This window comes from Euleptes europaea, chromosome 21 (assembly GCF_029931775.1).
Source record: "Euleptes europaea isolate rEulEur1 chromosome 21, rEulEur1.hap1, whole genome shotgun sequence".
Taxonomy (NCBI): Eukaryota; Metazoa; Chordata; class Lepidosauria; order Squamata; family Sphaerodactylidae; genus Euleptes; species Euleptes europaea.
In genome coordinates this window covers 5,447,685-5,469,252 of record NC_079332.1, presented here as the reverse complement: position 1 = coordinate 5,469,252, position 21,568 = coordinate 5,447,685, and the positions used below count along the sequence as shown (strand labels likewise).

General features: G+C 48.8%; 1 protein-coding gene across 1 annotated transcript in view; it reads left to right on the top strand.

Annotated features, from left to right (window-relative positions):
* TNRC18 (trinucleotide repeat containing 18) overlaps positions 1-21,568 on the top strand; it is a 60,501-nt gene that overhangs the window by 20,361 nt on the left and 18,572 nt on the right. Inside the window, exons 7-18 of the mRNA XM_056866579.1 lie at positions 256-358; positions 2,359-2,564; positions 4,023-4,169; positions 4,277-4,461; positions 5,209-5,635; positions 6,589-7,542; positions 8,235-8,407; positions 9,272-9,408; positions 9,829-9,957; positions 11,440-11,614; positions 12,851-13,199; positions 14,784-15,062. Of these exons, the coding sequence (XP_056722557.1) occupies positions 256-358; positions 2,359-2,564; positions 4,023-4,169; positions 4,277-4,461; positions 5,209-5,635; positions 6,589-7,542; positions 8,235-8,407; positions 9,272-9,408; positions 9,829-9,957; positions 11,440-11,614; positions 12,851-13,199; positions 14,784-15,062 (3,264 nt within the window). The remainder of the gene's footprint in view (positions 1-255; positions 359-2,358; positions 2,565-4,022; positions 4,170-4,276; positions 4,462-5,208; positions 5,636-6,588; positions 7,543-8,234; positions 8,408-9,271; positions 9,409-9,828; positions 9,958-11,439; positions 11,615-12,850; positions 13,200-14,783; positions 15,063-21,568) is intronic.

The window sequence follows — 21,568 nt, the reverse complement described above, 5'->3', positions numbered from 1 at the left end:
CACGTTCATGGAAGAAAGGGGGTATTCATGGCTGCTAGTTAAAATGGATACTAGCCATGATGCATACCTATTCTCTCCAGGATCAGAGGAGCATGCCTATTATATTAGTTGCTGTGGCAGGATGGTGCTGCTGCAGTCGTCTTGTTTGGGGGCTTCCTAGAGGCACCTGGTTGGCCACTGTGTGAACAGACTGCTAGACATGATGGGCTTTGGTCGGATCCAGCAGGGCTTTTCTTATGTTCCTTTGTACCCTAGGGCACGGGCGCTCGGACGAAGACTGCGGAGACGACCGGCCGCGCCATCGGGACAGCCACCTCTTGGCCAGTCGTCTGGAACGGGACCAGGAGAAGCTGCTCAGGTGACTCTTCTTTTGCGGGCTTCACTCGGGGGGGGGGCATCCTGAGATGTGCTTTGCGCGCCGGGTGGAGGAGAAAAATGAACATCGATGTCTGAGTGTGGGTAGAGCATCATTTCCCCTTGGAGAGTGGCCCCCTCCACTTAACACCAGGGGAGGCGCATAGACCTTTAGAGCCTCTCCTCCAGCGCCCTGGAGTGTTCCGGCTTCCTGCTTCCCTAGAAATATCCACCACACATAGTTTTTGTATTTTCAGTGGGAACTCATCAAGGGGTACCACTTCTCCCTTGCCCGCCTTGCCCCTCTTTGGATTCAGCCCAAAGATCATAAAGCGGCATAAAAGACTATTTGTTGATTGACGCTATTTGTAGTCCACCTTTCCCGCTGGGACTCAAGGCGGATTATACAAAGTTACAGTCTAAAAGGAACAAGTTGTCCAACAAACGATATGGAGCCGCAGCAGCAAAGCGAGAGGGCAGAGAATGAGAATCAATACTCCAGTAGTCCCAGGAGGCCTCTGAAATCCACATGTTTTCACAGTACTGCTTAAAGTGCCATGTGAATATTTATGCTGTGCTTCAGTTCTTTCTGGTTGGTTCTAGATTTCTACAATCCTCATGCGTCGTTTATCGAATGTCCCACTTTGTTGACTGTGCTGACTTGCCATGTGTAATCTGCCGTGTAAAAGGTAAAGGCAAAGGTCCCCTGTGCAAGCACCGGGTCATTCCTGACCCATGGGGTGACGTCACATCCCCACGTTTACTAGGCAGACTTTGTTTTTTATGGGGTGGCTTGCCATCTCCTTCCCCAGTCGTCTTCCCTTTACCCCCAGCAAGCTGGGTACTCATTTGACCGACCTCGGAAGGATGGAAGGCGGAGTCAACCTTGACTCCTGAAACCGACTTCCTTCGGGATTGAACTCAGGTCGTGAGCAGAGCTTGGACTGCAGCACTGCAGCTTACCACTCTGCGCCACAGGGCTCCTTAATCAGCCGCGAGTCCCTTGAAGATAATTCCCTGAAAGGTGGACTTCCCACAGGAGGGTACTCCACCATGACCAAATCTCCCTGTCTAGCGTTCCAAACTTCCACACCTTATACGGATCGGGGGCCCCAGAACGGATCTCCGATGATGATCTGTGAGTCCAGAGAGATCAGCACAGAAGGAGATAGATCTTAAGGTCTATCTAAGGCTTTAAAAGTTGAAACTGGCACATGGAGCTGGGCCCAGAAAGAGTTAGGTTACCGGTGAAATGGGCACAGTGCTGGACTTAGATCCCTCCTTCGGCAGGCTCTGGTTAATCGGCAACTGCATTTTGGAACAATCGGAAGTTTCTGTGCCTTCTTGCAAGGTAGCTTTGCACCGAGCACTTTGCAGAGCTCCAATCTGGTGGTGACTTGGGCAGGAATCTTTGTAACTAGGTCAGACCAGGATGCAATCTGCTTCTATTGTTTCTTCCAATTCTGAAGCATGGTTCTGTGGGCTTGCTTCCTCCCGCCTCCGATCAGGCCTTTTACACCCCTGGTTATTGTGTAGGGCATTTATTCACACCTCGCTGTACCCCTGGGGGTGGGGCGTAGTCCAGCCCAAATATATGCCCGGTGTCTGCAGCCCCTCACTGTTTCCCTTTCTTATATAGTGAGCCTAGAGCCAAATTCTTGGATGGAATTTTGAAGGGAGTAAACTTTTGTTCTGAAACTGATAAAAAAAAAGTTTTTTTACTCTCTGACTCTGATTTGCACGTCACCTTCAGAATGTCTCAATTTGCTGTTGCGGCCAGGAAGATTAGAGCTCTTGAAGCCATTAAGAAAAATTTTGTATAGGGAAGCAAATGAGTGCAATCTTTGTTTTAATAGAGATTTTGTATGAAATAGTTTTTATCCAGGCAATATACATTGATGCAATTTTATCCCTTTTTTGGCTTTTTATACATATGAAAGGATATTTTGTAACGGCCTATGGCTAAACAAATAAAGGAATTCTTCTGTTTCCCTTTCCTTTCAGAGAAAGCAAAGAGCTGGCCGACTATGCTCGGATACATCCCACCGGCTGCGCTGCGAACGGCTTGAACGCCAACCTCATGGTGACCGGAGGCCCTCCCCTAGCCGGCTCAGGGCGGTGGTCCGCTGATCCGGCCTCCCACTTGGCAGCCCACCCGTGGTTACCGAGGACTGGCAGCCCCTCAATGTGGCTCGCAGGCCATCCCTACGGTGAGTCAGTGAGGCAACGATGAGGGGCAAGGATCTCGGCTCGCGCACGTGATCCAAAGAGCCGAAGGACAGGACAGATGCTTCGGGATCACTTGCAGAATTTGAGCGCTTGACTGGTTGCTATAAAGTCTCCAGCTGGCGTTGCTGACATGAATGGATTTTCGTTTATTACTTCAGTTGCATTTCATTTAGTTTTTACTTCATTTGTGCCCCGTTTTTGTCCCCAGCGGGGTCCTGAACTGACTTACGACATTCTCCTCCTCTCCATTTTATCCTCACAACACCCCTGCGAGGCCAGTTAGGCTGCAAGCATGTGATTGGCCCGGGGGTTCACCCAGCGGGTTTTCTACGGCAGAGTGGGGATTTAAACCTAGATCTCCTAGATCTGAGACCGACATGCTAACCAATACACCATGCTGGCTCCAGTTCGCCGTTCTAATAAAGGCCAAAGGCAGATTAGTTTAGTTTGTCCTTTAGCGGCACCATTTCCTCCACACTGCTCTCTCCAAAAGGTGGTGAAATCCTGACAATTTGTCAGCCACCAATTGCAAATTCTGTTTGCACAACACCCCTCCCCAGCACGTGCAGAAGCTTTACCATCTCAGGCATCGTTCCTCTCTCTTAAAATTAGAATGTGTATAAAATGCTGTCAAGTTAGGCAACGGATATTCAGAGGTGGTTTGCTGTTATCCGCCTCGGTGTATCGACCCTGGACTTCCTTGGTGGTCTCCCATCCGAGTACTTACCAGGGCCGACTTCGCTTAGCTCCCGAGATCTGACGAGATTCGTTCTTGTGGTGATAGGACCGAATAAGCCCGAGAAACGGATGAAAGATTTACAGTTTCATTGAAACCATCTCTTTTCCTTGCCCAGCTTGTAGGAAGAATCACAGCCTTTTTTAGGGTGTCCCATTTACGTGGCCACCTCCAGAGCCTAGCGGATGCCTTTTCTCCACTCACTACTACAACGGGCATGTAAGGGGGCCCCGGTTCGGATGTCAGAATCGTCACTCATCCAGCTCGCTATGCCGAGTGGGCGGACTGGTCACCTGAAAGAGCTGCGTTTAATTGGCCCTTGAGACATGCAGGCAGGTGTTCTTCCTCCAGCGTGGTGTAGCAGTTTTGAGCGTTGTTTTGGAGCGGTAGAGTCTGATCTGGAGAATCGGGTTTGATTCCCCAACTCCTCCACATAAGTGGTGGAGGCTAATCTGGTGAACTGGATTTGTTTCCCCACTCCTCCACATGAATCCAGCTGGGTGACCTTGGGCAAGTCACACGCTCTCAGCCTCACCCACCTCACAGGGTGACTGTTGTGGGGAGAGGAAGGGAAAGGTGATTGTAAGCCAGTTTGGTTCTTCCTTATGTGGTAGAGAAGGCCGGCATATAAAAACCAACTCTTTTTCTTCTTCACCTGTACCGTTCCTGTTCTAACGGCTGTTCCCCATCTTCTCCTGACCAGGCCTAGGACACCCCTCCTTGCACCAAGCCATGGCTCCAGGCTTCCCCCCGAGCATGGGGGCAGCGCTGCCTTCCGCCTATCAGTTTGCCCGGGATCCTCAGTCCGGGCAGCTGGTTGTGATCCCTAGTGAGCACCTGCCACACTTTGGTGAGTACCTCAACTCTGTTGTGGGGAGAGGAAGGAGATTGTAAGTCGGTTTGATTCTCCGGTAGAGAAAGTAAGCATGTAAAAACCAACTCGTTCTTCTTCTCCAGCGGAGCTGATGGATCGGGCACCACCACTCTGGCCCGCCATGTACCCCTCGGCACGGAACTCCCTCCAGCACGCCCACCAGCTTCAGCTCTTGTCTCACCAGCAGCTGCTCCGCCAGCACGAACTGTATATCCTTCAGCAGCAGGCTGCTCATGCCATGGAACTGCACAGGAGCGCCCAGTTGGTGGTACGTGCCCTAGGAACCTTTCAAGTTGAAACTGTCGCAGAGCCTCTTGAGGTCAGCTGATCGGTGGGGCGGCTGTTGCATTGCCGAGCCGCACGTTTCCCCAGCATCTGCCATAACATGCTCAAAACCAAATTGATGAAGGATTTATCTAGATGCGGTGATACTGGCTTAGGGGTGAGGAGGTTCTTGCCTGGTAAGGCTTGTCATTGGCAGGCAGTTGCCATCTCGAAACGGCCAGCCCCAGAGCCTCCCTGCGTAAGCTGTGAGCCTCCCTGCGTAGGTCTCGTGCAGGGGGTGGAAGTCACTGTGGCTTTTCGGGTTCCTACTTATGGCGAACGCGCCCTGACCTGGATCGCCCAGGTAGCCTGATCTTGTCAGACCTCAGAAGCTAAGTAGGGTCGGCCCGGGTTAGTACTTGGATGGGAGACCACCAAGAAAGTCCAGGGTCGCTGTGCAGAGGCAGGCAACGGCAAACCGCCGTTGTTCGACAGTGGAATCGGCTACCTAGGGAGGCGGTGAACTCCCCCTCACTGTCAGTCTTTAAGCAGAGGCTGGACAAGCACTTGTCAGGGTCGCCCTAGGCTGATTCTGCATCGAGCAGGGGGTTGGACTAGATGTCCTGTCTGGCCCCTTCCAACTCTATGATTCTATGTTGGTCACTCACCCGAAAAACCCTGCAGGGTCGCCATAAGTCGACTGCGATTTGACAGCAGTGTCCACCCCCCCTTTCCCCGCTTTTCTTAACAGGAGAGGCTCAAGGCTACCGAGCAGCGAGTGGAGTTGGAAGAGAAGGTCTCCAAGCGGAGCCTGGACAGTGGCAAAGGGGGCTTCTCCTCCTCCGGCTCGGGCCTCCTGCCCCGGAAGCCTCCCGTCCTGCCCCACAGCACCTCTGCGTCATACAGCAAGGCTGTGAGTCCCCCTCCCCTGTCTCCCAGGGCTTCGCCTGTGTCTGGTCTCAAAGCCGAGGTCATCCAAAAGATGGAAGAGCCGCCTACGCAGCCCGCCTTCTCCTATCCTGCCACTCCCATCTCCCATCCTTCCAGTCCGCCCCCTGCTTCTCCGCCCCCTGCCCCTGCCATCCCCGCCAAAGAGGAGGAAGAGCCCGAGAGCTTGGAGAAGAAAGAAATGGAGCGGGAGAAAGAGGCCTCCAGCCCTTACCAGGCTTTGTTCCCAGGTAAGAGAGCCAGGCCAAGTTCCCTTGCGTTTCCACCCAGTTTTCCTTTTTCTCTTTTCCTGCTTCCCCCCTTTTCTCCCTCCTGCCTCTATTCCTCCCCCTCCTCCTCAAAGCGATATAGCCCCACCCTCCATCAGTTCTAACCAGAACTGTGAAACCCATGGCGGTAGGCTGTATTCAGACACGGCGGTCGACTGCAGTTTGTTTAAACCATGGCTCATGCTAAGAACCCTGGTTAGTTTAGTGGCAAACCCTGGACTGTGCATGAACCCTGGGCTGCCTGCTTCTTGCCTTCTTGCCACCTCCACCAGGGAAGAGGTTCACCCTGGGCCGCCGTCTCCGGCTTGGTAGCTTCCAGGGTCAAGAGCTACTTGACAAATTGTGGTTTGTGAATCCAGACCTAGCAACAAACTGCAGTTAGTACCAACTACGGTTAACGATCCAGCCACAAGTCCCAGTTTGAAATCCTGGGGGTGATGCCGCAATGAATTGGATATATCACCCATTAGAATAAACTCCCTTTTTTAGCATGTTGGGTGCTGTGCCTCTCCCTGCTTCTTTCTTTTTAATTGGTTTTTTAGCACTTCCTGGGCTAGGCAGTTTGGTGTTGCCATTGGCATGCTGGACTGGGGTTGGGGAGACCCAAGGTCGTACTTTGGGCCAGTCAGTGTCTTTTAGCCAAAACTCTACTTTACAGGTTAATTGTGGGTTTAAAACTAGCGAGCCAAAAACATTGCACCCTACCTTACACATCCAGGAAGAAAGGTGGACTACAAGAATGTCTATTAATAATAATGCTATTCTAATAATAATTGCTTTTAAGGTTATGTTCACAAACTTGAGGACTAGAAACTTCTTTTGTGTGATATAATTAGGGAATCTGCCTAGGGGAGGAGGAGAGACGCCTTTTCATGGATCTCTGTTCATCACACCAGCCGTTCCTTCTCTTGCAGAGATTCCCTCAGGATATCCATTCCAATCCTTGCCCGCGTCCTTCAGAAGACACTACCCATACCTCCTCCAGCCAACTGCAGCATCGGATGCGGACGGCTTGGCCCCCGACGTCCCGCTGCCCACCGGGCATTCCGAGCACAGGGCCCTTTCCCCCGAGGTCAAGCCCCTCCACCTCTCCCCATCCAAAATCGTCCAACCCATCCAGGCTGTGGTGGAAGAGGAGACTTTGGAAGAACGGGTGAAGACGGAGGTCGAGATGGATGAGATCCAGGAGGGCGGCCTCTGCGACCGGGACGTGGACTCCCTAAACGTGGCGACGTCCATCACGCTTCCTGTTCAGGATGTGAACGCTTGCGGCCTTATCTTGCACCACGGCAAAGCCTTGAGCGGTGCAGAAGATGAAGAAGAACCTCTTCAGGGCTGCCAGCCCACGTATCAAGTGATGGCATGCTCTGCAGAACTGGGAACCCAAGAAGATGCTGTTAGTGGCGCAGAACCTTGTCCGGTCCACCTGAGCTACGGCGGGGGGTTGTTACCCAGGGACAGTGAACCACCTGGGATGGGCCTCACACCTCCAGCAGAAGAAGCGTCTCTAGCTATGGAACTGCCTCACATCCACTCCCCCCAGGGAAGGGAATTTCCCAGCATGCCTCAGGAAGAGGGGGAACCATCCTCAGAAACACCCAGCTACGGGGACGAGGCCATGTCCTGCCCAGTGCCTCCCGTGGACATCCAACTGGACGACCCGCTGGCCGGCATGAACGCCTTAGCGGCTGCTGCTGAACTGCCCGAGGCGTGTTTGTTGCAGGTGGGTGACGGCGTGGCCCAGGAGGCGGTGGTGAACCTGGAGGTGTCCTCGAGCCTGTCCCCAGAGCATACTTTTCTGCAAGGGATCACGCTGCTGAGCGAAATTGCCGAAATGGAGCTGGAGAAGAGAAGGCAAGAGGGCGAAGGTGAGTTGCGAGACGGGAGCTGCGTCACTGTGCCGTGGAGACCTGGTAGAGCGCCACAAAGCCTATTTTTGAGGACACCCACATCGCATTGGGCCTGTGAAGATCTGATGGATGAATTAGAGGCAAGGGCTGGGTCAGTCTGTGGAGAGACTCACTTGGCTTACCCTTCTGCGTGGTGTAGTGGTTAAAGAGTGGTGGTTTGGAGCCGCGGAGTCAGATCTGGAGAACCTGGTTTGATTTCCCCACTCCTCCACATGAGTGGTGGAGGCTAATCTGGTGAACCGGATTTGTTTCCCCACTCCTCCACACGAAGCCAGCTGGGTGACCTTGGGCAAGTTCTCTCAGCCTCACCTACCTCACAGGGTGTCTGTTGTGGGGAGGATAATGCAGCTGCAGTTGTCTTGTTTGTGGGCTTCCTAGAGGCACCTGGTTGGCCACTGTGTGAACAGACTGCTGGACTTGATGGACCTTGGTCCGATCCAGCGTGGCCTTTCTTATGGTTGAGTGTGATGTCACTTCCTGTCACATGCTGACAACTTGCAGGGTCCTGTTCTGCCACCGGGGGTGTGTGTGGAAGTGCTAAAAGTAGGTCCCAGGTGTAGAAGGGCCAAAGACCCGTGCCCTGGGCCCCTTTCTGCCTACCTGAGGCTTACCCGTCCTTGCCCAAGTGACCGATTTTGTCTCTCAAGCAGGCTTAGAGAGCTTCCCAGTCCAGCCGACCTTGGAGAGCCTCTTGGCTGCCAGCACTCAGATGCTGATGGAGGTCCTCTCGACCCCCTTCATGGATAGCCTGAAAAACATCCGTCTGCCTCGAGAGCTGAACCCCAACAAAAAGTACAGCTGGATGCAGAAGAAAGACGAGCCCGTGAGTAGCCCTTCGGCGCCCGCTTTATGCTTAAAGGAGAGGGGGAGGATATGGGAAAGGGGGGAAACATGCCAGGGGTGTGGGTGTATGGGGAATCTGTGCAAGGGACCAGGGGGATGCCGAGAGATGAGATGAAGAATTTTCTGACTTCTTTCAAACTTGGCCGTGCTGCTTAATGTCACTGGTTTGTCTTGCTCAGGGCTGTCTGTCCTCACCGTTAGCGGCTTTCGGAGGCTTAAAGCAAATGGACTTCTATTCCTTTTATGGGAGAAATCGGGTTTTTTGAACTTGGGATCTCATAGATGCAAAGCGAGCATTCTTGACATGGAATTACGGGACACCCCCCCACACACAAGTCAGAACTCATTGGAGATTCAGTACAAGCAAAAGATCATTTTGAAAGGAACGGTTGGACTTGGTTGCCAGTAAAAAAGGGTTTGCCTTTCTTTCCAAAATTGCTTTGTCTTTCTTTTCGACCGGAGGCTTCTCAAGGCAGTTAGCAAAAACAAATGTCATTGAAACAACATTCCAGTAAAAGCATCCAAGTCAGTTGAACTATTAAAGGAAGCATAAAAAGTCAGTAAAAAATTCCACGAATGGCAATAATCAAAAGAGGCATCAGCCCAGAAGGATAAAAATAAATAATGTAGATTTATTTTTAAGCAGGTCCTCCCCCCAATAACATACATGCAAACAAAAACTCTCAAATCAGATCTCATTTAGAACGGAAACCAATTAACCGAAAACGTTGCCACTCCTGTGTCAAAAAGCTCAGGAGCCCAGGTGCGTCCCTGTCTGTCCCTGACCTTCTTTCCTTCCTTTCCCCACCACATCCTTGCTGGTGGGCTCCCTTCCCCATCTCAGATGTACTCCATTAAGTCGGCTATCGAGAACATGGACACCATGGAGCTGGACTACAGGATGAAGCTGGCCGAACTGCAGAGGCGGTACAAGGAAAAGCAGCGGGAACTGGTGAAGCTGCAGCGTCGGAGAGACTCGGAGTAAGTCTCCGCAAACCCCCTTTTCTTGACCGGCGGGCTGGGCACCCGCGAGCCACCCTTGATAGACTTGCGCCGTCTTGGCCTTCGTGGCTCCCCTCATGGTACATGAATGAGCTGAAACGGAGCATTGAGGAGGGATAGGCTTCCCCCATGGCTTATGGACTTGAGCCATGCTAGCTGTGTTTAGGACCGTGCAGGCGCTCTGCCGTTGTTAGCCTTCCTGGAGGATTTGGATTTCTTTTGCACTGGTCAGCGTAGAGGTTTGGCGGTTGAGCGAGGCTCACGACTCGGTCTTGTGGTTTCGTTCGAAGTTCCGGGAGCTTTTTAGGTTACTTTCCCCCCCACCCCCCACTCGTTGCTTTATTTTATAGATTTTAATTTGCTTTTGGTTTAACAGTCAAGCGTGTGGTTTTTTTAAAGGGAAAAGCATGACGAGAAAAGTAGAAGCTTGGGAAGACGGGGCCCGGGAAGGCCCAGGAAGAGGAAGCACGGATCCATTGCTCTGTCGCCCCCTATGGAGAGAGGGAAGAGTGACGACAGGAGTGGAAAGTAAGGCTGGGTTGTGGGCATAGCAGGGTCACCGTCCCGGGCTGGAGGGGGTGGGACGTGGTAGCTCTCATTCAGTGTGATGTCGAGTTGGCAGCGGCCCACGTGTGGTATTCATAGGTGTGTTGGGTGCAGAGCTGTGGGTAGCCCACGCAGGTGGATGGTACGCAAGGACAAGGTGTGTCCGATGTAGCGGGACAGCAGAGTCCAGCCATCCTGCATGTAGCATGGATGAACCAAGCAGGATGGGAAGATGATGCAGTGGCGGAACAACAGCATGGCACATGAGCTGGGCATGAACCAAGGCCCCCTTGCTAGTGTGTGGGACCCTGAGTCTGGCAGTGGATTCTGGGCGCCCTGGGTTTTTTGCAAGAGTGCCAGAGGTCCACCATGGATCCGTATCGATGTTGTGGTCTTGCTGTGGTTCCTGATTTGGCTTTTCTCCTTCTTCCTTCTCTCTTTCTCGTTGATGACATTAGAATGTTGCTTCCAGAGGCATGGATTACTTTGGCTTGCTTTCAAGTTTATTTTTCTTTGCAGTTGTGGGGGTTTAAAGAATTTCCACTGGATTGTGTGAAGCCGATCGTCCTTGCCGATTTGCGTTATTTCCCCGGGTGAAGCCAGTTCTTAGCATTGGCCGTACCCTTTGGGGGTTATCGCCAAGGATGTCAAGGGCAGTTTGTCTGTCTGTCTGTTTCTGTCCCGTGTGTCTTTTACAAATCTTCACCCTTCGTTTGTAATGTTGCGTTTTGTTTTTCTGCTGTAGTTGCCTGGCAAGGGAAGCTCAGTGGTACCTGGAACTTTGTGCAATTGTGTGCGTACTTGCACAAATATGCTGAAACTGTTTAAGCGGGGCAATCGCCTACCTCAGAGGAGTTTGAGAAACAGGCTTTCTCAACCCAAACAAATAGTGATTTTGTTATTGATTCTTGTTTCTTCAAGCACTACTTATTTAGTAGCAATATTTATGGATAATAATAACAGTAGTAACATATTTTAAGGAACACAAATAAAGCAGTTAAATTATCGATGAAGGAAGAACTAATAAAAACATTAACTAGTGGTGTTCCAAAATAGACATACTTGGATCAGTGAACATTTATATGTAATCGCATCATACAGAATTCGGGCGATGGGTGAAATATTTATGCTGGATAAGTTTGTGGGCGGAGGTTTCTGTTGAATAAATTGCTGTCATGTCCCCCGATCAGCACATCTCCTAGTCCTGTAGTATTGCAGAAGTCAAAGAGATGTCCCTGTGACTTTTATTTGAAATGGAGGTTTATCCCCTTGACTTTTTACATTTGGAAACTCAAGCCGACGGTGGAATTGGGTCTTTCTCTTTTCAGTCATCTCTCAAAGCATTGGATCCTGGTCAAGAGGTGCTTTGCGGATCTTCGGCTCCTCTTCCACTTATTTCTCTGATCCTGCAGGGCGGTGACGCTGGATCCCGGTTGCACTGATTCTGTCATATCTGGTTTTCAGGCTCAGCAAGTCCTTGCTGCTCTCTGAAGACTCGGAGGTGGGAGAGGGGACTCGGAAAAGGCACAGGGGCTTCCTCCTGGATGAAGAAGAGGACGTGGCGATCAGGAACGGGAAGGTGAAAGGGAGGAACCGCAGTTGGGACGAGCACGACGTCCTGGCGAGCTTTTCCAGTGAGGTTGGTACCTCTCTGACACGCAAATTCCTTTTCCTCCAGACTTAGCATCAAGTCTATATGAACGTTTTCAAAAGGGAAGTGTCGTCACCAGGTGGTGAGTTTTCCCACCTTCAAGCTTCCTCATGTCAATGGCCTCCTTACGTACATCAAATTTATGTTTAGCCACGATCTAGAGAAGGGTATGGACTGAAGCATCTTCCCTACGAAGCAAGGTGGAAGCATCTGGGGCTTTTCAGAAACTTACTGGGTGGTGTATCATCACTTATTGATGCCTGTTTGTGCAGGGCTTAGTTATTTAGCTCACAGAATTGTCTGCGGTATGGACGGGCAACTCCCCCTTGAAAAAAACCTTTGCCCGTCCGAATCAAAATGCTTTTGAAATGCTTTTGGTTTTCCTCAGAAGTTCCTTACATGCCACTGCAGAAGATGTTCCTCTTCCCCCATTTGTTTGCTCGAGATTTTGTTGTCAACTCTAGATGGAAGTTGAAGTGCCCGGTGGTTTATTTTCTCCTAATATCTGATGTTTATTACATCACCATTGACCCCACTGTGTCAAATGAGAAGGGGTCTGGATAGCACAACAAATGTGAAATGAGCCCTCAGTAAAACGCGGGCACAAAAGAGGCCCTAAAATGGTGGTGGAGATCCCACCTTTCTCCTCTCAGTCGATAGTAACTGAGAGTAATACAACGTTACAACCAAGATGCTCATTGTGAGGTACCTTCTGCCAAGGAAGGGGGGGTCCTCAAGGAATACTCTCTTCTCTTGCTAATTGGCAGCTTGTGAGGGAAAAATAATGGAATTTGCTCTTTCACCTCCATCATGGGCTTCGGGTTACACATCTAGGTCTGTGGTTTTCAAACTCTGTTCTGAGGGAAATTGTAAGGTTTCTTGGAAGCTTTTCAGTAACAGCAGAAAAGGTCCCCGGGGGGCGGGGGGAGCAGCTTTCCCACCACAACTGATCCTCCCATGAAACATGCAGATTTTCCTGGTTCACCAAGATATCGGTAAGGTCCGACGGGACTAGCCGGCGTCACATAGGAGCAGAGGGCGCGCCCTTGAACATGGCCCAGAATCCTCTGGGGGGGGCTCCATGGCAGACAACGTCAGTCTGGAAAGGGCTCCCCGGAGGCCAAAAGGCTGTTGAACTAGGTGAAGCCAGACATAAAGGGAGAACAACAAAAGGCGTCGGCAGTGAACTCACCTGTGCTCGTTGCGTTCCCTCCTTTCCCGCAGCTAAAGATTAAGAAGAAGAAGCTGGCCTGCGACCCAGAGCACCTGGTGAGCAAGCTGGACAAAGCCCTCTCGCTCTCCAGGCACGGCAAGTTGAAATCCCCTTTTAAGTGCGCCGGCAGCTCCGGAGGGAAGCAGAAGAACGGTGGGTGCGGGGGCAGCCGGTACCTGCTGCCCCGCGTGGACAAGAAGAGCTCGTCCAACACCCTGAGCTTCTCCCTGAAAGCCTCCAAGGAAGGTAAAAACAAAATGGCTGCCAAAATGAAGAAGATGGAGGTGGGGCTAAAACTCAAGGGTCACCTGAAGGTTACCACTTCACCAGCAATATCTGAATTTAGCAGCTATTCCTACAGTAAGTAACTTGAGGGGTTTGGGGTTCCCCCCCCCAATTGTTCCTCTCTATATGTGCTTTGGGCTTTGTCAGAAGGGAAGGTTTAATCTCGTATGTCTTACAGGGTCTGTGGTTCAGTTTTGTTTCACGGTGGAGTGGAGGTGGGGGAGGTTGTGACCTCGATTCACAGGTCTAGGAGTGGTAGGGGTTTGCCAGGTCCCTCTTCACAACCGGCAGGAGATTTTGGGGGCGGAGCCTGAGGAGGGCAGGGGAGGGGGAGGGGGAGGGACTTCAATGCCATAGAGTTCAATTTCCAAAGCGCCCATTTTTCTCCAGGTGATCTGATCTCTTATCGGCTGGAGATCAGTTGAATTAGCAGGAGATCTCCTGCTACTACCTGGCAGTTGGCAACCCTAAGGAGTGGTCACGTCTGCAAGATCTCAGAGGCGACTTTGCTCAAAACGGGAAGGATTTCTTTCCCTCAATCTCTGTGATTAGCCGCCTCCCAAACAAAATCTGTCAACCACATTGTAAACGGAGGAGAAGAAATAGCTTTCTGTTGGTCTTTGGTTGTTCTATTTGGTTGGTCTTCTGTTGGTCTATTCATTGTTCTGGAGTAGTGTGAGGGGCTGCTTCCGTGTGGCTCGATCCCACACTTTTCCTGGTCGGATCTACTAAAAGGAATCATATGACTGGGAGGGGAAAAAAGCCTCCTGCCCCAGCCTTACCCCGCTCCCTGTGGGAATGTAACAGCAATACAGGGAAGGATCCTATAATTCAACCAAGCCACAGAAGCAACCAGAGTGGTGTGGGATCCACCCATAGGGGATCAGCTGTCGCACCACCCCAGTAATCTGTGACTCGGGCATTATATTGGGTGGGGACATGTCTCCACACGCCGGCAGTTGCTATTTACCATTTTTCTGCATTGTCTTGGAATCGACATCCGCATTCGTAACAGCCCACAACAGAGTGGGATTAAGAGGTTTAGACTGTTCCTTCCTTTTCTGCTTCCAGCTCTGAAAGGAGGTGCTCTCCAGAAAATCTGAACCTCTGGGGAGGACAGCCTGCTTCAGTGAGAGGGGAGTGGGGGAGTTTCGTTTCATCTAGGGTGGGGCCACCTGTGCCCGAGAGGGTCCTTCTTGTTGTCTTGAGAGTGGAGTTTGCTATAGTACAGGTTGAGTATCCCTTATCAGGACTGCTTGGGACCAGAAATGGTCTGTATTTCGGATCTTTCTGTATATTGGAATATTTTGGGATTTCTGCATATACATAATATGATATCTTGGGGATGGGAACCCAAATTCATTTATGTTTTATATACACTTTATGCACATAGCCAGTGGGCATAGCATGGTCACCATCCCTGGCAGGACACTGTATTTTACTTTTTGGCAGGCAGCACGGATCTGCCAACATGCCTGCTCAAAGGGTCCAGTTTTTGGATCAGTTCAGATAAGGGATACTCTACCTGTATCTAAAAAGTGTTTCCTCGGTCCTGCCATTGTGCTGTTCGACACTGTTGAGACATATGTCAGAGGCATAATTTGTTGACTTTAACAAGTCCTCTTCCCCCCCCACCCCAAAACCTTACTTTGACTGCAGATACGGACTCAGAGGAAGATGACGAATCCCTGAAGGACGAGTGGTCTTTCCGGTCCTTGTCCAGCTCCAGAACGAGACCCCCCAGCCTGTATGGGGCAGTGGGCCAAAAGACCAGCAGGATTTCCGGAGGCTTCAAGGCCTCCAAGAAGGGCCTACCTGCTTCTAGGACTCTCAAATCTAAACTGGCCCCAAGCCGGAAGCAGCGGTTTTGTATGGTGCCCCGAGAGGCCGAAGCTGGATCTTCCTTCAGCGATTCTTCGGAGGACTCGTTCGATCAAGGTTATAACAGATTATAAGGTTATGACTAGATTGCAAGGTTGTAACTGGATTCTAACCCAAGACACACACAAAAATCAAATAAGTGTCCATGCTTTGAGTGAGCGAGAGAGTGTGGGAAGGGGTGGAGGGGGAGAGGGTTCTGTGGTCTGTCATCTTGGACAGTATTGTGATCGGCCATTTTGGAGGACGATCATTTTTTTGGGGGGGTCTTGTATGGCCCAGTTTATCAGTATACCTTTTATATAAACAAATAATCTGTGTGTCTCGCTAATGCTTATCATTTTATTACTCGACAGCTCTTCTGAGAGCTGTCAAGTCGGCTGGGGGTTTAGTCTCCACCTTAACCTCTCCTTTTCTATCCGCCTCTCCTTGACTTTTTTTCCCCAGCCCTTCATCTCCTGTTGGCTATCACTGTTTGCTGTTACGTGGCTTTATTATTATTATTATTATTATTATTATCATCATTTAAATTTAATTTTGGCATGTGTAGAGACTCGGGAGGACGTTTGTAAAACTAGAATATGTGTTGTGTGGGAGATTCCCCCCCCCCTTCCTTGATGTTTGTATTGCAATTTGGTACCAAGCTTTGTATTAAAAAATATCTGGTCTGTTTTTAACTAAACCCGTCTGCCTTGTCTCTCTTCCTGTGTCTCTCACTAGGTGGTATAGCTTGACGCTTCACTCCATTCCGCTGTTCCCTCATCACTCCCAAAGAATATTAGCAAAGGAATTAACCCAAATTGCGATGTGTTTCTCTATTATTCAAATATCCCTGGCTTGCAACTCGCTTAAGGTGGCTTTATTTTCCAGGAGGAAAAAGCAAACCCACACATTGACCTCTCCTTGTTTTTTTTTAAGGAAGCACGGTCTGTTAACACCGCTCGTCAGTGTTACTCAAACGGGCTTATTTTTCATTTTTTTCCTTTTAAAATGTTTGCGGCTTCCCCGCTCCCAAGTTGTATTTTGGAAAAGAGACGGAACTCTCCCCCCCCCCCCCGCCCCGCTTTTGCATAATGGCTGAAGTCTAAAATGAAACCGATTTTTCATTGTCAGGTCTAATTGGGGTCTAATCAGTTTAAAAATGCAAGACTTTATTCTGCATTTAATTTTTTGAAGTCCAGTGGATTATGAATATTTCAAATCGGGTGCCCGACTGTGTGACGGTAATGAAATTACTAACTAAATTTGGAAGCGGTGTAGGGGGACAGATATGGGCGCAGTGAGCCTTTTTAAAAAAAAATCCGGCTTTTGTGAGCTTACCTCTCTCTTGGAGAAGTGAGAGAAAGAGAGAAGTGCAGGTGATGAATACTTAACAATGCCCATGTAGATGAGATATTTTTTTTCTGTTTTAGAGCTCACTCATTAAAGAATAACAGTGAGAGAGAGATCGTTTGAATGAACCCTCCGCCTTAGAAACGTCTCTCCCCGTAAGAGTATGGTGTGTCTGGACTGTAAGCTGAGGAAGGAGTGTGGAGTTGAACTGTTATTTATCAGTCAAGGGTTGCTCAGGAAAGGATTTCCATAGAGCCCTCCTTGTGGTCCCAGAAGGCCGCTTTGAGGCTCTGGATCTTTTTTTGACCTCATTCTGCTAACGTTCCTTCCTCCCTTTTGGTAATCACTCACTTTTGGTAATCAAAAACTACAGAGCGATGGCTACAAAGAGAGGTATTTTTTTTTAAAGTTCTGAAATGACATCATGAAAGGATATTCCAAAGAAATTAGAATGATATATTTTGAAAAGCTTTAAAATATTGAGAGATGAGTCAGAATCCAAGCGGGATTTTTCCATGAAGAAGCAGCTGTGACTCCCGATATATGTGACAGCCCTTCTTAAGCCACACAACCTGTCCCTGAAACCCTAGTTGTATTTTTACAAGTTTTTTAATGCAAATTTTGGGGCTATCAGTTACCCCTATTTAGATTTTCTTGTGGTGAACCAGTTTTTTTTTTTTTTGCTCTTGAAAATCAAAGAGAGAATTTCCACCCATCCGCCTTTTCCCAAGATAGGGTTCTTGGGGAACGGTCGTAGGGAAAGAAACAAATTTTCAGATGTTCTGCATCATTCTAGAGTGAGAACAGTGGAAAAGAAATGTACAGGATGGGGTGGGTGGGAAGGGAGGAATCTTGGTGGGTGGAAGGGAAGAGGTTTTTGTCTTTTTAAAAAAATTTTTTTAATGAATGCCTATTCTATTTGTTTTCCCCTGATGAGTTTCTTTTAAGGGATATTTGGGTAATAGCATATCTGATGGGCTTTCCCTGATTTACTAAAACCATTAATAACTTCAGCTTTTCTAGCGTGCTTGCTTTCTCCTTGCAGCTGCTTGGCCAATCCCTTCACCCCTGACCCCTATCCATGATGCTTTGAGTGTCTATATCGGCCCCTTCCATTTGTTCTCGCGCTCCACTAAAGAAGCAAAGCGATTGGCTTTTGGAGTAGGGCAGACACAGCTCAGCGAAGGGTCCCCTATTATGTAGGTAGGCAAAAGTTATCTCCTCTTTTTTCTTTTTTTAAGCTCTGTTAAAAAACAAACAAACAAAAAAACCCTCGGCAGTTTTGCGGTCTCCAATTTACTCCACCCCGTTCAGTAAATTGACGCTGAAATTTTGTGGCGCCTCTGATTTTCTGGGTTTTTCTTCCTTGAATGAATAAAAGGAATGTTGGTCTGTCTATTCTGATTTATTTTGCTTTTTTAAAAAAAAAATATTGCTGAGGATTCCAGAAAATACTTCATGAAAAGGTCCTTGCAACTCACGTTTCTGATTCAGGCAAACTGGCAGAAGACATAGTTTCAAGGAGCAAAGAAATACCCATGGATGGGAAGACGACCTAGGACTTCCCCCAAAAGATTTGTTTGTCTTAGTAGAAGAGTTTTTGTGGCTCTTTAGTCCCCACAAATTTCAAGCGACGAGCGTTCAGGCAGGAAATCGGGCAACAGTTGGATGTTGTGATGATTGGATGGCGGATGTCTTTTTTTTTTAGGTGACTTTCCAGAAATGAAGGAATTAAACTATTTACATCTGGCTTGCAACCTGAAGGTCTCCTATAATGATAATGTGGCCGCCAGGCAGAAACCCACAATGCAGAACTGTTGGGCTTAGATTGGAGAAATCCTGCACAGTAACTGAGTGCTTTGAGGAACTTCTCTTTGCAGCCGCCCCTTGGGTATTGACCCCTTGGGTATTGGACAGCTCCCATAGCTGTCGTAGGGCTCTTATGTTTCAGCAGCACCCTTTCTCTGAAAAGAAACTATACATCCCACCTTGATTTCCCAGCTCCTCCGTAGCATAGGGAACAAATCACTTCCTGTTGCGATATAGTTATGCTGTTTCCCTGCCAGCAATAACTGGTTATATAAAAATTGGGTTGCCAGGTAGTGCCTAGCAACTGGCCAGAGCATCACGGGAGAATTTCTCTTAAAAAACGCACCCTTATGTACTTACCAGAAGTAACAAAGGGTAGCTCTAGGAATCGCCAGAAACTCAGGGTTTTACCAGACTTTACGGTTTTAAGGAATGGGGTAGGTGACAGAGAGAACCAACAGAGAAGCCACATTTTATTATAAGTATCTCGTGCAAAAACCACATACAGGGTTCCGAAAGACATTTAATAAAATTAATTATCAAAAATAAATAACATCTGTTTCTGGAGTCAGCAGCATGAAACACAGTTTTTTTTTGTTTTGAATGGAGGTTTAAGCCTTTTAGGGCTTGAAAAGCAAAATCGATATTGGCCAAACCCGGCCGGCCAATCGAAGCCACATGCAGAGAGGACCCAATAGCTATCTAAAGTCTGCCTGCGCTTAGCCAGCTTTGTGTGCTGTAGGTCTGCTTGGCAAAATGATGGTATTGTGCTTTTGTTTGCTATAATATATACATATATATATTATATATATGTTATATATAGAATATACATATATATTATACATATGTATATATTTCAACACATAATTAATCTTAAATATACATTTCTGTCTCTCCCTCTGCCCTCCTGTCATCCCATCCCCTTGCTTTCCCCAGTCATCTTGTGACATTTATTTGTGGTTAACTTTTCTTGTTATATTTATTTGTGGTAACTTAACAAATGTCTTGTCTGTTTCTTAACCAAGTTGTTTTTTCTTCCACTTGGAGTGTTTTCTGGGGGAGGTTCGGGCAAGCTATTGTTTCGAAGAGGGGAGAGACTACCGGAGGTTTTGGTACTAAATTGGCAAATACCACAAGCCAAACGTGTGCTTGACGGTTGGGGTGGGCAGCTTGGTACGTGCCGGCCATAGGGGCGGCTTGCGTGCCAAGGGTCCTTGCTGGGATCGAGGCTGCTAGTCCTCAGGGTTAGTCGTGGTCACCCAACTCATTCGATGAGAGAGAATTATAGGCTTTTAGTTGACCCAAAGAGTACAAGAACTCCACCGTTCTGGTCAGAAGTAACTCACGGCGCTTCCTCTGTCCTTGAGATCTTGACCGCATAGCTATTCAGTATTCAAAATGTTAAGAAGCATGTTTTCCTACCAATCGAGTGGCAATTAGAACAGTGCATTTCTGCCAGCGTCTGAAGTTTTGTCTTTGATCTGAGATGTCTCATTCGAATATCTCAGGATCCACGAGTGTCCTAGCAAAGAACTGCGATGTTTTAATCAAGCCCCCCTCCCCATGGACTTCGTTGCTTTTTGGCTTTGTCCTTTCCATATACACCCTCCACCTGTTAAGCACAGTCTGGGCTCCAGAGACCAAGCATTTCCCAAGACAGGAGGTAGTTTGGGCAGTTCTTGCTTCTGTCAGTAGTGCCTTAAGTGACGTCGGCGATCGCTCTGGACCTGCCTTCAGAACGCCATTCTGAATTGCCCTGAATGCAGGAGGGGTTTTCTAGCATGTATAAGGGACTGTAGTTGTCAGTACTATCTCCCTGCGATCTCCCTGGTTCCCTTGGGGAAGATCTTCTGACAACCCTTTGGGTGCCACTGACACCAATCAATCACTTACTGATGATCAGTTATTGAATAGGTACAGGTCAGGGTAAAGGACGATAGGTGGAAATATCTGATGTGGTGTTTGGTGCTGATCACGTGTCCACTCTGACAAGTTTCTGTGTGTTTAGGATTTATATGGCACCTAATGAAGGTTAGGAGCCCCGTGACGCAGAGTGGTAAGCTGCAGTACTTAGTCCAACTCTGCTCACGACCTGAGTTCGATCCCGACGGGAGTTAGTTTCAGGTAGCCGGCTCAAGGTTGACTCAGCCTTCCATCCTTCCGAGGTCGGTCAAATGAGGACCCAGCTTGCTGGGGGTAAAGGGAAGATGGCTGGGGAAGGCACTGGCAAACCACCCCGTAAACAAAGTCTGCCTAGTAAACGTCGGGATGTGACGTCACCCCATGGGTCAGGAATAGTGCATTACACCATTTGGTGTTGTGTGAAGATGCTAGCGTATTTATCAGCTGTGACAATAGACAGTCGTAATATTTATGGAAACGATTGCATACGAATATTATTTGGTGTGATATTTTTTGATAAGCACAAAAGTATGGTGTAACGTAAAGGTGAAGGAGTGGTTATCTATTTGAAATAATTTCCTCGGTTTAAGGCAGCTGCAGATTAACGGCAACCTGCTTCTTGTTTAACCCGGGGACAGCAGCCTAAGGGAAACGATTTGTGCGGCCCCAAAGAGGCATTTCCCGTTGGGTTTCAACAGGAGACCTTGCCAACATTTTGGTGGATGTGGGTTTGGCTCCCTGTTTGTTTCTGCTTTTTGAAGGCCAGCCTCTTTGCTCGGGCAGTGAGCTTGTAAGCAGCGGCAGAGCAGATGGGGATGGTGCGAAAAACCCCGCATCGAATGCAGAATATTCTGCCCAGGGCAAATGAATTTTGATAGTACTGAATAGGACAGATAAATATGGCATGAATGGGGGCGAAGACGGTCAATTCGAGACTATCTGTACTTTGATTTTTAAAATATGTGTAAATTCTGCTCCAAGAAAAGTAGAATTCTCCATTTTGTGTAGATTATGCAAATTGAGCAATTCTAAGCCAGGGACCCCTAACCTTTTTGAGCCTGTGTGCACCTTTAAGATTCTGGCCCAGCGTGGTAGGCACAGACACAAAACGGCTCCCACAGCTTACTTCAGTCCCTCAGTGAAAGATCCTTGTGCTGTGGTGGCAGCTGCTGCCAAAGCAACATTAAAAAAAAAATCTGCACAGCCATTCGGATCTCCAGTGACCAGTCAGAAGCCATCCTGGGCAAAAAAAGCCCCACCTGGCCCTGCCCACTCTATAAACACTTGGTGGGTACCAGGAAAGGTGTTGGGGGTTGTTCCGCAGTGCCCATGGGAATGGGGGACCCCTGCTGTAAGCCGTGGAAAAAATTATTCAGAAGCCAAAGGGGTCGCTGAAATTTCAGGACGCGCCGCCTGACTGCTTGCAAACAGATTGTGGAAAGCATAAGAGCTAGAAACTCGTTTTTTCAAATGAAAACTGATTATCCGGAAGATGAGGGAAAACCGAGTTGCCTTATCATGCT